At 35.9% G+C, this 18,112-nt stretch overlaps 1 protein-coding gene across 1 annotated transcript in view; it reads right to left on the bottom strand.

Annotated features, from left to right (window-relative positions):
• The window catches only part of LOC128641897 (microfibril-associated glycoprotein 4), a 47,052-nt gene that overhangs the window by 9,533 nt on the left and 19,407 nt on the right, over positions 1–18,112 (bottom strand). Inside the window, exons 3-5 of the mRNA XM_053694467.1 lie at positions 17,577–17,737; positions 16,745–16,841; positions 16,380–16,574 (exon numbers count right to left, since the gene is read on the bottom strand). Of these exons, the coding sequence (XP_053550442.1) occupies positions 16,380–16,574; positions 16,745–16,841; positions 17,577–17,737 (453 nt within the window). The remainder of the gene's footprint in view (positions 1–16,379; positions 16,575–16,744; positions 16,842–17,576; positions 17,738–18,112) is intronic.

Here is an 18,112-nt window from a genome sequence, read left to right as displayed (position 1 = left end):
TCGTGGCTGTACCAAGCGGAGTGCTTTCAAACCGTTATTCGTGATAAAAGTTTATAGTTTTGTGGAGTAAAGCTGTAAAAGGGTTCTCTTCTCCCTCATGTAGATGTGTAACCAGATCTAGGTTATAAATTATAAGTTATATAGCTTATCAGACTCAATAAATATTAATTGAACAGGAGCCCATGTATAGTACGTCTGGTCTCTTCTGATGCTAGCTCCGCCCCCCCCAATAAATTGACTTTTAACATTTATATCTCTCCCTGCCTGCATTTCTACTCCAAGGGATTGTGCTTTTGTTGTATTCTTTGCTATTTGCCTGCTCAGTAAGGGTTTTTGGAGAGCCCCAGCAATCCCAGGAGTGAGACAGCTCACAGCGGAACATTTACCTGCTGTGATCACGGAGGGCGTGGACCGCAACTGCACTGTGATTATATGGAACAGCGCTGTCTAGGTGAGCCCAGTGTTTGAACCACTTATACATAGATATTATACTGACTTTCACAACCCAGGTGCATCATCTGAAAGCGGTAAGCCTTCCTTCATATTGATGAGTGGGGACATTGTTGTTTGTTATTTACAACGTTAACCTTGTGATATCCGCTATTTGTGGGACCCTAGCTTAGGGTAGTATCGCAAGTACTATACATCTTTTATATTCCGAAATTGGAAGCCACCAAGCAGTTTGTAAAAAAGGAATTCTCCTATATGGCCATAGAAAAGACTAGCAGGCCCATTTATCAAGCTCCGTACGGAGCTTGAAGGGCCGTGTTTCTGGCGAGTCTTCAGACTCGCCAGAAACACAACTTATGAAGCAGCAGTCTAAAGACCGCTGCTCCATAACCCTGTCCGCCTGCTCTGAACAGGCGGACAGGAATCGCCGGACATCAACCCGATCGAATACGATCGGGTTGATTGACAGCTCCCTGCTGGCGGCCGATTGGCCGCGAGTCAGCAGGGGGCGGCGTTGCACCAGCAGCTCTTGTGAGCTGCTGGTGCAATGTTAAATGCGGAGAGCGTATTGCTCTCCGCATTTAGCGAGGTCTTGCGGACCTGATCCGCAGTGTCGGATCAGGTCCGCAAGCCCTTTGATAAATGGGCCTGCTGGAGTAGACAGGGCTGTTACTTTAAGCACAAAAAATATGCAAAAAGGATTGAAAGTTTGTTATTTCATGGTACCATGCAAAAAAGCATCAAAAAGCACTTATATAGTGTAGTCAATTAATAGCTTTATGTAAAGGTTCAGTCATGGCAGGTCTCCAAAGTATATTGTGTGTTATCAAGAGGGCGTTAGTGCAGAAATAAGCAAGCAGGTTAGTGAGTGATGTATTTGCACATGCATATCCAATTCCTCATTAGAGAGCGTCCTGTATCATGCGGTAAATGTTGTATATACAAAGGGGGACCGTTACCTTTCGCAACTCGGCTGCCAAAAGAAATCCACCGCAACAGTTCAAAAACAATGGTGCAACATTACCTGGAGGAAAGGTGATAACTAAGCGCCAACTATAACGCAACAGACCTCCAGCTCTAATAAATTGGCACCTAGTTGCCAAGGGTGGATTCAATTTTAAGATTGGATATCAGAGCGCCAAACAACGTAGGCAGGGTCTATGGGCAGATAGTCAAATACCAAAGGTAACAATAGGTTGAAATAATATGATTTAATACATAAGATAAAAAAGTTGGTACATTTAAAATTATACAACAATTAGTCATGGATCCATGTTACACTTTAAAATATATATTGAAACAATAGGAACAATTTAAAAATGCTTGTAGAACAATAAATAACAAAAAAAAAAAAATCTAAAAAATAATGTCTATCGCTTAAAACTTAAATTCTAATATGTGAATGCTAGGAGCGCTTATGCACACTCTATTTATAAAAACAATGGGTTACAATGCACAGGTGGATAGATTCCAGGTTGCTTGAAACCGGTGGATGTGAAATGTAAGTGGCTCCAAATTGGGGTTTTGCCTATGTGTTTATCCAAAATTGTGTAACTCCTAACAGGTGGACAAAAAATGTTACAGGAATGTCTAGAACCTGAATTCAAAATATAAGACCTGAGGTTGTGCCTATGTGTTTATCCAAAAAGGGTGTAAATCCTAACAAGTGAAAAAATGTGAGAAAAATATTGCAGGGGTGTCTGAACCTTATTTTCAAAATAAACAATGAATTCAAAATAAAACAATATACAAGTGAATTTTTGACAAATCAACTAATGCAAACATAAAGCATAAATAGAACCAAAAAAAACAACAGCACAACTTTAACGTGTGTTCAAATGTGTTTCTGCTTGCAAACTGTGATGTGATGTGAACAAATATCTGTTATAAACACTGAATAGTGGCAAAACTTTGTGATTGGATTGAAATTGAACACAGGCTCTAAATTGATACCCTAAAATACAAATCTAAAGGGCTCAGAGTTGCTGAGCTAGATATAAGGGACTTGCTCAAAGAGCCTCGAGATGTTAATTAAAAGAGACCATATAACAACAGTGGGTTAAAAAACGGATGATATAACATAAAGTGCTTAAAAGTCCAAATAAATATTCAAATTGGATAATAAGAATCTTGCTATAGTCTGTCTCAATATGGATCCCAACTGTTGATTATGTAGAAATCTTCTTGGGCATTTTAAGCGATAGACATTATTTTTTAGATTTTTTTTTTTTTTTGTTATTTATTGTTCTACAAGCATTTTTAAATTGTTCCTATTGTTTCAATATATATTTTAAAGTGTAACATGGATCCATGACTAATTGTTGTATAATTTTAAATGTACCAACTTTTTTATCTTATGTATTAAATCATATTATTTCAACCTATTGTTACCTTTGGTATTTGACTATCTGCCCATAGACCCTGCCTACGTTGTTTGGCGCTCTGATATCCAATCTTAAAATTGAATCCACCCTTGGCAACTAGGTGCCAATTTATTAGAGCTGGAGGTCTGTTGCGTTATAGTTGGCGCTTAGTTATCACCTTTCCACACATTCAATCCTTCATCCTAGTCTTAACCAAGCAGCCACTATCCTCTCTTGTAGTAATAATTTCCTTTATTATATCTAATAGGAAGCAATTGTCCTATCCTATTGTATTTAGATTCTTTGATTATACTTTTGGCATTTAAATACACCTTGAATATGACTGCATTTGCGAATCTCAGGCAGCCGATTAATATCAACATTAATAACGAAATAGAAGTTGGTACAAGGGCTGATGAAGAAGACACTTTAGATATTCATTTAATCTTTAAAGAACTTGAGAAACTGCTTATATCTGAGGTAAGATTCAAAGCAGAAATTTCATTTCTCAAGAAATGCTTAGAATTAAAAATCATCCCCAAGGGGCTATTAGTGCACAAAGAATGTGCTTTTCCACTTTCAGAAAGTATTGCTGAGAAATGGAGGAATGTTCTAATTGAAACCTCTAAGAAACTAATGGAATTGATTATAGAATATAGAGAATCCCTAATAACTAATATAGATCTTGAGATTAAGGACAATGAACTAATTGTACTCAATTTAGAGAGTTCAGGCCCAGAATATCAGGAAATTGTAGACAAGAAAGACAATTTAGTCAAAAAAGTAAGTAAAACAAAAGATGAGATTATAAAAAAGAAAACTAAAAAACTTATGAGAGAAATAGAAAGGAAAACTGAAGATGATTGTCAAAATACAGAAAGTGAAGAAAACATAAACACAGGGAGTATAGACACAGAAATGAATATTGAGGAATCCAATACATGGAAGACTGTAACATATAAAAAAACAAAAAATAGAGAGGACCATCCAAATTATGAGCACACAAAGAATCAGGCTGACATACCCTATTATAGAAAAAATAATAATAATAGAATATACAGGCAAACTATGTATAACAGTAGACCATATAGACATAATGATTACCAAAACGGGCAGAATAATTATAACTATAGACATAGGAATTATCCTAATGACTTTAATGGATACAGAAGAAATAACTATGAGGGATCTTTCATTAATTGGAGAAGGGATAGAGATTATTATGAGCAAACTAGAGAAAGGAGAGAATTCCCTATGAACTCATACAGAGACAGAGAACATAGAGAATACAGGCCAAATCAAAGGGAGAGATATGAAAGGCAAAATAATTGGGAATATCCACGCCATTTTGAAAGACAACACTATCAAAGAGAATGGGAAGATCAAAATCACCCTAGAGGAGAATACAAACAGGGGAATAGGTCTTCTGAGCCCAGGGAGCAATATGAAAGAGGGAGACAAACTGATAGAAGGTTCGATGGAAGAAGAAACAATGATGGGAAGTTTGAAAACTACCCAGGCGACAAAAACTATTATGATCCTCCAAGACAGGAAAGAAGACAAAGACCAAGAGTGTACTCCGATAATGGAAAATTGAAAGAGGCCAGTAAGATGGAAAGAAATGAGGGTCAATCAAATATGAAAAAAACAGAAGCTTCAGCAAATGCGGCGACTTCTGCAATACAACATACCCCTCAACCATCTCAATCCGTACCCTCCCCCTCTTTTTTAGGGTGGGACCGTCATCAATACAAAGAAAGAGAACAAAATCAATCCACCACAAGGGCAAAAACAAGACCCACAGAGGGAAAAGAGGAGGTGTAAAATTGAAGAAAAGAAATTGTGAAAGTGAGGCTAACGAGGAGGACTGGAATGATAAAGGAATTTTTAACCTCAGCTCATACAAACTCAATAAAGAAGAGAAATCTATTCTGAAACTGGGCCTCTCTTTTGCTCCAGCCCGAAGTCTGGACAAATTCACGACATTCGTGAATACCAAGGAGTTCATTAGAAAATTAACTTTAAAAAGATTTTTTCTTAAATCTGCATTGGAGCGAACTGTGTCTGCTCCTCGAGAGTATGGAAGTACAAAAGATGAGGACAATTATCAACACACAGAACTCAAACCTAAGTCAACCTTTTATCCCACGACTTACAAAGGTGCAACAATAGAAGCATTCGAAACAATAGTCTGTAGGGAGATAAGAGACATAAATCTTAAAAGGTTGAATAAGAGGAGTCAAAATCTAACCGGGAAACAATTGGAAACTATTAAGCTGTTGGAACAAAATCAAAATCTCATCATCAAGCCCGCCGACAAGGGCGGAGGCATTGTAGTGATGAACAAAACGGACTATAAAGCAGAGACAGAACGAATACTCAGTGATAGTAAAACCTATCAAAGACTGAAAGCCAATCCAGTCAATAACTATAAAGAGAAACTAATGGATCTATTAAAGGCAGCAAAAGAAGAGAATATACTGAATGACAAAGAATATAATTATCTCAATATACACTATCCAAGGACCCCAATCATATACCATCTCCCAAAGATCCATAAATGTCTCAACAATCCCCCAGGAAGACCAATAATATCGGGGATAGGATCATTAAGCAGTAATTTGTCCGAATACGTGGACAAACACCTACAGAAACATGTGAGACAACGTCCTTCATATTTAAGAGACTCAACCCAGTTACTAAATCTTCTGGAGAACCTGACATGGGAGAAAAATTATATTTTGGTAACATGTGACGTTACAGCGTTGTATACGAGTATACCTCATAAAGAAGGAATAGAGGCAGTAAGATTTTATTTGGAGAAAGACAAAGAGATCCCAACCAAACAATGTGAATTTATCCTAGACAGTATCCATTATATCTTAAACCACAATTATTTTTGTGACGATAATACATTTTATCGACAAATATGCGGGACGGCGATGGGGACCAGGTTCGCGCCGAGCTATGCGAATTTATACATGGCAAAGTGGGAAGAAATTTTCTGGGACTCTTGCCCAGCCGGCGCGGACCTGGTTCTTTATCGCCGATATATAGACGATATAATTATGGTCTGGAAAGGATCACAGGAGGATCTCGAGTATACCATTAACATCATGAACAAGAACATCTCAAATCTGAATTTCACGTACGAATGGAGTTATAAAAAACTCACATATCTGGATTTGTCAATAGAGGTGAAAGGAGGAAAAATAGAGACATCAACACACTTCAAAAAAGTGGATAGCAATAACTATATCCACAAGACGAGTTGCCATCACATAAAGTGGAAGAACAACATCCCGAAGGGACAACTTCTAAGAATGAAGAAGAATTGCTCCAATCCCTCTAAGTGGAAAGAACAGGCACAAGTGATCAAGTCGAAATTCATAGAGAGAGGATATGAAGAAGATTTTCTTGATCAAAAAATACAAGAAGTAGACCAAATAGAAAGGAAAGATCTGACACATTACAAAGAGAAAATTAAGTGGAATGAGGATACAGAGATCCTTAATATTCCTCTAATTACTGAATACAGTGAGAACAGTCGAATTATAGAGAACATTTTCCGTAAACACTGGAACATGCTCAAAGATGATGATATTCTGGGAGACAAAATATCAAAAAAACCCAGATTTATATATCGAAGGACAAAAAATCTGAAAACAAGGCTGGCTCCCAGTATACAGAGGAAGAAACCACCAGTAATTAAAGATGCATTTGGTAAGAACGTGGCAGGATTTTTTCCATGCCACAAATGTAAAGCATGTAAATGTGGAGAAAAAAGTGCAGAATTCCATTCTTTTAACACCAAAAAGAAGTACAAAATAAAAAACTTGATCCGGTGCCAGGACAAAAATGTGATTTACTTACTCCAATGTCCCTGTGGTCTCCAATACGTTGGACAGACGTCAAGACCACTAAGGGACAGGATACGTGAACACCTCCGATTCATAGAAAAACTTAACAAAGATAGTCCTTTATATAAACATTTTTCTGAGAAGCACCAAGGTGACATTAATACTGTAAAGTATATAGGGATTCAAAAAGTGCCAAGAAACTGGAGAGGGGGCAACCATGAGAAGAGGTTATTAACGGAGGAATCAAAATGGATTTTCCATCTAGATTGCTTGCACCCAAGAGGCTTAAATAACAAAGAGGACCTGTCTCATCTCCTAAACCTCAACTAAAAAGAGTCATGACTAGGAAGGGATTTGTTTTATCTTACTAGCCCCTTATTACAAGTGACTTCTGAATTTGGATCCATATATATATATATATGTATATATATATATATATATATATATATATATATATATATATATATATATATATATATATATATTAAAAAAAAAAAAAAATCCTTTCACCTATCTCTTAAAATATAAATATAAATAATAATAACTTAATAATGATTAGACCTGCCCGTAAGGTCATAGAAACTTTGCCTACCCTGTTCCCTTTATGAGAAGCTGCCTTTTTAAGTATTGATATAATCCTTTAGTTATATGATAATTCTAGAGGATATAAACACCAATTAATCTGTGGGAATTACAACAGGACTTATACTTCAATTATATCTATATTTGAACTGCTATTTAATCTTCTATTTAGCTGCTTTATAACAATCCTATTGGTAGTCCACACCTAAGACCTGTGTAGTATAGCCAATAGAGACCCTAAAGTTGTAACCAATCTAGAATTACCTCATTTATGAAAGATAGAAGTATCAATTATGAGACTAGTTTTGCTTTGGATCTAACAAACAGTAATAATAATATGCAAGTGACGTCAGAAGATAGTTTTAATCATATATATACTTTATTTTTATATATATTTTCTCTTCACCAGGTTTGGATATCTAAGTTTAGTTTAGAGGAAATACTTATCCTCTATCCATTATGAGTATTGCAGTCAGAACCATATCAGCTCCCAAACTAATAGAATCAACAAGTAGTCTAGACCATTTGCATATTGTATAAAGAACAATACAAGCAATCCCTACCTTAAACAGATTTCCAAGGGACCTATGGGTCAGTTTCAAATACCGTAGCAATAAAAGAGAGTATATAAACCTTAGATTTGAGTTGTAAATGTGTATCTCTCTCTGTTTACTCTATATGTTAAAGCACAAGATTTGTTTAATTTATTTTTGTTTGGTTTTTTTGTTTTCTGTCTCTGCTTTTTTGTCTTAAACAGTATATTAACCTGAAGGAAATCACATAATCATAATAGGTCAGTCAGAAACACGATTTTCATTCCAGTATGTAATTTTAACCTTAAGTTGTACATTAAACACACTACACTCTGCCTGAAATTGTTAAGCTTTTGTCATATATAAAATATATTATACCCTGTTTGAAATCTCATTTAGCAGCTATGCGCTTCATACATAGAAACTAGAATCCCTCTGTTAAATAATGATCATAGCGAATGATTATTTATGAGTGAAGCAAGGATGTAAGAAATTTGGTTTGTTTGTTTTGTCAAGGCTTTTACTGTCTATAGTGCTAAGGAAGCACATTAAACACAGACAAGCAATCAGATTGCAGGGATTTAACACACCCCTAAATCAGCCAATAGCATATACATTCTGGCTTAAGCCCACAAATTAGAACCTATGAGTGCTAGGTATTACAACATGGCCAATAGATACATAAATAATTCGACAAGAATACAATATATGCAGTAGTAAATAATAACCTAATATGCATCATAAAGTTTGATCATTTATTAAGAAAGTATAAATATAGAAACAGATGTTTTAAACGGACAATTTTTTTGACACATTTTTTTGACATTTCACAAAGTGTTTTAAACGGTCATTTTTTTATAAACAAATCTACATAATTGGACTTTTATTTTTGACAATGCTCATATTATTTTAGCTGATTCTGAAAAAACAAGCAAATTGCCTTGGTAACTAAAAGCTTTGCTATGTTCTCTCTAACCCAGGAGAAAAAGAAAATATTGTTGTTTTCACATCCTGTTCTACTACACAGGGGTTAATTTCACCTGTTAATCCGCAAGGTATATAACAGTCTAGGTCCCTACCTCAAACCAGTCTTGAGAAAGGTCAGTGGAGACCGAAACCGGTTGACTGGTAAGGAGTATTTTAATTGTGATCACATTAAGAAGCCATCTGCACTATTGTTTGCCTTTCCTTTTTTGGCAGGTAAGGGACAACATTGCAAGTTGGAATTATTTGTTAACTACTGCCCAAGAAGATTTCTACATAATCAGCAGTTGGGATCCATATTGAGATAGACTATAGCAAGATTCTTAATATCCAATTTGAATATTTATTTGGGCTTTTAAGCATTTTATGTTATATCTTCTGTTTTTTAACCCAATGTTGTTATATGGTCTCTTTTAATTAACATCTCGAGGCTCTTTGAGCAAGTCCCTTATATCTAGCTCAGCAACTCTGAGCCCTTTAGATTTGTATTTTAGGGTATCAATTTAGAGCCTGTGTTCAATTTCAATCCAATCACAAAGTTTTGCCACTATTCAGTGTTTATAACAGATATTTGTTCACATCACATCACAGTTTGCAAGCAGAAACACATTTGAACACACGTTAAAGTTGTGCTGTTGTTTTTTTTGGTTCTATTTATGCTTTATGTTTGCATTAGTTGATTTGTCAAAAATTCACTTGTATATCGTTTTATTTTGAATTCATTGTTTATTTTGAAAATAAGGTTCAGACACCCCTGCAATATTTTTCTCACATTTTTTCACTTGTTAGGATTTACACCCTTTTTGGATAAACACATAGGCACAACCTCAGGTCTTATATTTTGAATTCAGGTTCTAGACATTCCTGTAACATTTTTTGTCCACCTGTTAGGAGTTACACAATTTTGGATAAACACATAGGCAAAACCCCAATTTGGAGCCACTTACATTTCACACCCACCGGTTTCAAGCAACCTGGAATCTATCCACCTGTGCATTGTAACCCATTGTTTTTATAAATAGAGTGTGCATAAGCGCTCCTAGCATTCACATATTAGAATTTAAGTTTTAAGCGATAGACATTATTTTTTAGATTTTTTTTTTTTTGTTATTTATTGTTCTACAAGCATTTTTAAATTGTTCCTATTGTTTCAATATATATTTTAAAGTGTAACATGGATCCATGACTAATTGTTGTATAATTTTAAATGTACCAACTTTTTTATCTTATGTATTAAATCATATTATTTCAACCTATTGTTACCTTTGGTATTTGACTATCTGCCCATAGACCCTGCCTACGTTGTTTGGCGCTCTGATATCCAATCTTAAAATTCAACATTACCTGGAGCCTCCAGTTCCTCCTTTGCTAGACCTCGGATTTACCTCGGTTACCCGCAGATTTCTTCAAGACTTGGATATCTTGCCTTGTACCTCCGTCTCTCAAATGCTTACAGCGTGGTCATGCCAGACCTGATGTCACAACTTACTCGCTTTTCCACTGCACTGTACCCGTTCCTTTCAACTCAATGAGTTGTTCCTTTCCGAAGACTGCATACGAGTGAGTAGTTCAAAAAGAGAGCAAACAGCCAACGTACGTTTCACCCAGAATCCTTTGCGAAAAAGGGCTTCATCTGGGCTTTCAATCAATCTGTGAGTTCGTCTTTTAACGAATAAAACTCCACCCCTTTGCTTTACATCATTGCTTATTAAAGGGAATAACTACTGTTACTAATAAATTGTCACTTTAACATGACTTACTTAAAATTTCATTCATAAATGCGCATTCACACAATAAATCATTGCTTTTACAAACATAATTTTGCTTTTTAGAAAAAACGTAATTTTTCAAAGCTTTACCTCTCATATCTATAAAAAATTACACACACTAAGTTTTGATAAAGATTCTAAGACGCTTAGTCCCTATATATTCTATGGTCAGTATATGTATAGGAAGCCATTAGTCTATCTTATACCCTAATTCTTTTACTGCATCATATCCGATGCTGCATAAGCGCATATAAATATACATATACCATATAGAGAGCTGGATACCTCCTTTATTCCATATAGTGCAAGGGTAAAAATATAGATTAATCTTATTATTGCTTCACATACCTCTATTTAAACATCTCATCCAATCTAATGCTACATAAGCATATATAGATATCTAGGTGTAGTTTTTTACTTAGGTGTGTCTCCATCTTTATAGTTTATATTTATTAGGAAAAGGTAGATGTTAGGAAATACATAGAATATTTTTATATATTTAAAGGTAACTTGCAAATTCCAATTTTCATTAAGACCCCTGGGATATAATGTCTTAAGGGTATACATCCACTTAGTCTCTTTTTGTAAGAGGCACTTATCATTCTCTTCCTCTTCCTGACATAAAACCCCTATCAATACCCACAAACCTCAAGGTTTCAGGGTTTGACTCATGGCATTCCAAGAAATGTCTTGCCACACTTGTGTCCTTTAGAGAGGTTATATCATCTCTATATTCTCTTATGCTGTCTTTTAGCTGTCTTTTCGTTTTGCCCACATAGAATTTTGGACAAGAACAAGAGAGAAGATAAGCCACACCAAAGGAGTCACAATTAGTAAAATGTTTTATCTGGTATTGTCTTTCCCCTGTATTAAAAGTTTTGGTCTTCATCATAAATGGACAGTACACACACCTCCCACATGGAGAGTTTCCTTTTATTTTATGGGAACTAAGCCAGTTTCCCATATGGGGAGATCTTACATAGTTACTTGTTACTAATGCATCTTTCAAATGTTGTGCCCTTTTAGCTGTCATTTGGGGATATGGGTCTACTGCTTCTTTTATCCCTTCATCCTGAAGTAGATAATGCCAGTTCTTTTTAAAAATAGACCTCATTGTTTCCCACTGACAGTTACATTTACTTATAAACCTGATCATTTGGTTTTCGTTCTCCATGACTTTATTCTCCTTATATAGGAGTTTATCTCTTTGCATGTTTCTTGCTCTCTTTCGTGCCTTTTTTATGCATTTTTTTTGAGTATCCTCTCCTTAAAAACCTATTTTGCATCAAATTGGCATGCTCTTCAAATTTTCTATCTACTGAGCAGTTCCTCCTGAGTCTCATGAACTGTCCAGTCGGTACCCCCTTTTTTACACTAGCTAGATGTCCACTAGAAGCCTCAAGAATGCTGTTTGTTGCTGTGTCTTTTCTAAAGTTTTCTGTAGTAAGTACAGTACCTTGTTTTCTAATCTTAATGTCCAGAAAATGTAATTCACTATCATTTATTTCTGATGTTAGAAAGATATTTATATCATTCTTATTTAGTTCCAAAATGAATTCCTTTAGAACATCCACCGGGCCGTCCCAAAGAAGCAGGATATCATCCACATATCGGACCCATAGATGTATATATTTCTCCACAACATCTCCATGTTTGTCAAAAACATCAGTTAATTCCCATGCGCCTAAATGCAGGCATGCATAGGTGGGGGCACAAACTGCCCCCGTTGCAGTACCTTTAAGCTGTTGATATATCTAATTGTCAAACATGAAGACGTTGTGGGTCAGAACAAATTCCAACAATTCAATAACCAGATCTGTATGTTTAGAGTATGGCTCACCTCTTGTCTCCAGGAAATGTCTGGCTGCCCCAATCCCTATATCATGAGGGATTGAGGCATACAGGCTCTCTACATCCAGTGAGACCAAAATTGTAGTGTTTGAAACCGTCAAACCATCCAGTTACCTTAAAAGATCGAAAGTATCCTTTACATATGATGGTAAAGTCACCAAAAAGGGCCTTAAGAATATATCTATGTAATGTCCTACTTTCTCAGTTAAACTGCCAATTCCTGAGACTATGGGACGACCCGGTGGATTCTTTCTGTTTTTGTGCAATTTGGGTATTGTGTAGAATACTGGGGTCACCGGATGTTCTGGATACATAAATTTAAATTCCTTCAGATTAATACGTTTTTCTATTTTTGCATCATTCAAGATCTTAAAAAGTTCAGATTGTGATCTTTTTATTGGATTAAAGGGTAGCTTGGCATATTGACTTTTATCATTAAGCTGACGTCTTACTTCATTCACATAGTTTCTCATCCATAAGGACAAGGTTGCCGCCCTTATCGGCCGGCTTTATGATTATATTTTTGGCCTTTATCAGATCACTTAGGGCTGTCCTTTCTTTCTGTGTTAAGTTGTCATTAAACAGCATTTTATCATATACTTTATCCAGGTCTTTTTCTACTGCTTTTACAAAGTAGCTTACAGCTGGTACAAGAGATAGTGGGGGCATGTAAGCTGATTTTGGTTTTAAGAATGAATTTGGGGGGATTAATTCCATGTTATTCATTATATCTCCATTTTCATTTTGAATTTCACTTTCATTTTCATTTAGAAGGCTAATTAAATCTGTCAAAGCTTCACTATCATTGGTACCTAGAGTATTTTCAACTTTACTTGTGTCCCCTCTATTTTTCATAATTTGTGATAAAACTATCTTTCTACCAAATAGATTAACATCTTTTAACACTTCAAATTTGTCAACTCTGGCTGTAGGGCAGAAAGAGAGGCCTTTTTGGAGGAGGCTAATATGTGCAAGATTAAGCTGCAAAGATGATAAGTTGACTATTTGTAAATCATCATTTTCTATTGGATGTTTTCCTAAAATTCCTTCCTCTGTCCCCTCCTTCCTCTTCTCCTGCCCTGAAAGTTGCCCTGATCTGGAAAATTCCTTCCAGCTCGATATTGTCTGGTTTGATACCTCCTGTTTATAGGTTCTGAATTGTGCCCTTCTATTTCGTTTCCTCCCCCCTATTCTCTTTGACCACCACCTCTGCCTCTGCCTCCCCCAAAATCGTTTTTTGATACACTATGATCACTTTCAACATCTGAAGCATCAATATCTGAGTCGTATGTTCCCTTTTCAGATTTGTAGGAATATATTTTTCCTTTTTTATAATCATCTTGATCTCTGCAAAGTTTCCTACACTTTCTAGATTTAATTTCTGCCAGTACTTTCACAATATACGTTTTCATTTCGCCATTTTGTATATACAACATGTACCGCATGATACAGGACGCTCTCTAATGAGGAATTGGATATGCGTGTGCAAATACATCGCTCACTAACCTGCTTGCTTATTTCTGCACTAACGCCCTCTTGATAACACACAATATACTTTGGAGACCTGCCCTGACTGAACCTTTACATACAGCTATTAATTGACTACACTATATAAGTGCTTTTTGATGCTTTTTTGCATGGTACCATGAAATAACAAACTTTCAATCCTTTTTGCATATTTTTTGTGCTTAAAGTAACAGCACTGTCTACTCCTAGTCTTTTCTATGGCCATATAGGAGAATTCCTTTTTTGACTAGATATTATGTTTCAGTGCTTTATATATAGTGAGTCCTAGCATATATGTTGTATGACTGTAGCGAGTGAGTTTTGGATATTTTGTATATATGTGTATATCTTTTTACTATGCCTATATTTGCCTAGTTTGTTTCAGTTCTGGAATTGAACTGTGCTAAAATTAAAATGTGCTTTATAAAAATCTAAAGAGTGCTGTATTCCCTGTCTTTTTGAAGGCTTTCTAACAGTTTTAAGTCTTTTTTCTCTTTTTCTTATAGTAATAATTAAATAATGTAATTGTTAGTTTAATGTAATTTTAGTATAATAGTTAGGGTAGGTTAATTAATAGTTTAATGTACTTTAATTTAATTCTACAGGTAAGTTTAAATTTATTATAAGATAGTGATGAGGTAATTTTAATGTAAAGTTAGTGGGTTGTTAGGTTTAGGGGTTAATAGCTTCATTTAGTTGATGGCGGTGGGGGGCTTGTGGTTTAGGGGTTAATAGGTTTAGTTAGTGGTGGTGATGTGGGAGGCCAGGGGTTTAGGGGTTAATACATTTATTTAGTTGCGGTGGGGTCCGGGAGCGGCGGGATAGGGTTAATACTTTTATTTAGTTGCGGTGGGCTCAGGGAGCGGCGGGATAGGGGTTAATACTTTTATTTAGTTGCGGTGGGCTCCGGGAGCAGCGGGATAGGGGTTAATACTTTTATTTAGTTGCGGTGGGTTCCGGGAGATAGGGGTTAAACTTTTTAGTATAGTGGCGGTGTTTAGTGACAGGGTATAAATAAAGTTGGGAAAAAGCCGAATAGCAGCAAGATCGATGACTGTTAGTTAACAACAGTCCGCTGCTCATCGCCCCGTACTTGGTGCGTGGCTTTTTGTCGGCTTTTCTTATAAATATGGAAATCGTATTCAGGTCCGCGGCCGCGATGTTAGGTGATGTTAGGCAAGTGTATTGGTCCCGGCGAATGCAGCACAGTTGACGGCTTGATAGATAGGCCTCTCTATGTCTGGTGGTGGCAGCGGTATACATTTGGCACACAGTTCTAAAACATTTATAGAAATCAAAATAAACTCACAATTCAGTAAGATTTTACACTTTAAAAAGACTTTTCAATTTACTACTAATGTCTAATTAAGCTTTTTTTATTGGTCTCCTTTGCTGAAATTTAGCTCCTTTCCTTGAGAGCATACTGAGGTAGAGCACAATATGTATAACAATGTTACAAGCACGAGGCAGAGGATAACAACCCAGAACAAGCCAGCCATATGATAACTTGAAAAGCTTGTAACAATGTTATTTTATTAACCCTTTCTTAGCTGGATGAATATGGAACAGAAGGAGACAGCCCAGATTGCCCACCTCCCAAGACGCAACCTAAATTCACCTATTCTGACTCAGATAGTTGTGATAATGATCTATCCCTTGCTGAGACCTCTATGCCTGGCCTATATAAGAAGATACAATCACTGCAGACAATCCTTGTCGGATAGCTGAACTCACCAATACATTGTCCATCCACAAAGTTGCTTTATTCGGAATATCAGGTTACAGCAGATAATAAAATACAGCAGATGAATGGTTACAGTAATTAAGCGGTCAAAAGTTGATACTGTTCGTAGTGTGCAATGTAAGGAAGAGAGAGAAACGTAGCTGGTGTGTCTCCTTGGTAAGGGGGCATTCTGGGCCTTTCTTTGTGCAAAATGTTTTATTTGGCTGTAATAGACACTTGGACGAGGATTGTTTGGTGGGTTTGCGGCAAGTTGTCTTTTTACCTCTTAACCTTCTGGAACTAATGAATTAGACTGGTGGGTCTACTTGGTATGTGTATTTTCCAGTCTGTTCTGGGCCATTACATTCTGTTCTGTATTCGTGCTGACCAGAATGGTGTTAATAAAATGTTTTTCACCTTTAAAATAATGTTCTGAGGGCTTTTAAAGACCTCCTGTTCTTTATTTATTATTATATGACCATTGTGGTGTGTTCCAGCTCTTACCTTGTACCTAAACAATGCCATAACATGCTGAAGGCATTGGGCCTACCTCAGAATACTCCCATGGAATGGAGCTAATTTACAACAAAGGTTAACCAGAGGAAGAAATACGTTTAACAATAGAAATAACGTTTTGTTTTTTTGTATACTCTATCTAAATCATTAAAGTTTAATGTTGACTTCCGTGCTCCTTTAATTTACTGATTGATTTTCTACATACACATGAATGTTGGAGATTATCCTTTTTTATTTTGTACCTGTAGGATTAAGTTCATCTCCCTCCTGGAATCCTTTAATATGCAGTTTGTATCGGTCTTCCTCAGGATTGATCGCAAGAAGTGACAAAGAAAAGTCCTCATAAGTAACAAACCTTTTTTCATCCTTGAAGTCCTCCAGGTTGATTCGGAGACGGTATTTTTTTTTCTGGGTGAGAAGTTGAATAGTCTTCAAACCTGAGTGGGTCAAAAATTAGGATTTTTTTTTTATAAGAATAAGGCTACTGCATCTGATTCTCTTACAACGGTCAGTAAATTTACTTTATTTTAGATAAATATAAGTTCCTGTATTATGTTTAGGGAGTCCTGGAGCATATGCAGTGTGATCTTTGGTTTACAATAATTACCCAGCCAGTACTCCCCATCGGCACGGCCAAATCCAGATTTATATTCTTCCCAACCACGGTAAAAGTTAACTGATCCATCAAAGCGTTTCTGAAATACCTGGAAGGAAAAGCATCGGTAGGAAATAGTGAAAGAGGCGAAGACAGGAAACCAGGTACATAGTTGTGAGACTTCTTCTAATAAAGTGAAAAAATAGTATTCTCTAAAGCTTTCTGGTCTGGACAGATTATTATCTAGGGATAAGGTTCTGGATGTGACAGAGATACATGTACACAACAATTTAATGATGTTTTTGTGTGATTTGTCTATGTGATTTCTGAAATTGGGCCTTAATTATAATCAAACACTGGTGTTCAAGTTTACAAAAGAAAAATGTGAAGTTGCAGACAGACAGACAGGTAGATGACAGATAGATAGATAGATAGATACTATATAGATATATATAGATAGATAGAAAGTTAGATAGATAGATAGATAGATACATAGAAAGATTGATAGATAGATAGACAGATAGATAGATGATAGATAGATAGATAGATAGATAGATAGAAAGACAGATTGCTAGGCAAAAAGATACATAGACAGACAGATGATTATTAGACAAACAGACATATAGATGGGCAGATATATATAGATAGATAGATAGATAGATAGATAGATAGATAGATAGATAGAAAGATAGATAGATAGAAAGATCGATAGATGGATAGATAGATAGATAGATAGATAGATAGATAGATTGCTAGGCAAACAGATACATAGAAAGACAGATGATTATTAGATAGACAGACATATAGACGGACAGATATATAGATAGATAGACTGATAACTTACTGTCCATGGTCCCCCTTGGCTGCTCATATCACAATAGACAGGAACTCCAGCTGAGTAAGGCCCATAGGGGTATATTAAATATACCCCATCTGACTTCAGGCCCTGTTCAGTTAAAACATCAGAGCAATCGTGAGGGTAACAGGAGTGCATGCAAGCTCTGGCTGAAAAAAAAATCAGAAATCTGAGAAGTACACACGTTTATCTGTGAAGAACCAACAGAAGTCATATGTCATTTTTGGGAAACGATTTAACTGTAAAAACCACTAGACATCTTCACAAATCTCTTATATACAAATATTAATCTTACTAACACACACCACTAACTAACATATACACACACCACAAACTTATACTCATTTCCTTCACTGACATACACACATCTTACAAGCATGTACAACTGACAAACATACACAACTCTCACTAAATTACATACACCCCACTAAAACCCACAGACTCATATCAGATTTACATAAATACACCTCACTAACACCCATAGACTCATATCAGAATAACATAAATACACCTCACTAACACCC

This window comes from Bombina bombina, chromosome 11, assembly GCF_027579735.1.
Source record: "Bombina bombina isolate aBomBom1 chromosome 11, aBomBom1.pri, whole genome shotgun sequence".
NCBI lineage: Eukaryota > Metazoa > Chordata > Amphibia > Anura > Bombinatoridae > Bombina > Bombina bombina.
This window is presented reverse-complemented; position numbering and strand designations above follow the sequence as displayed.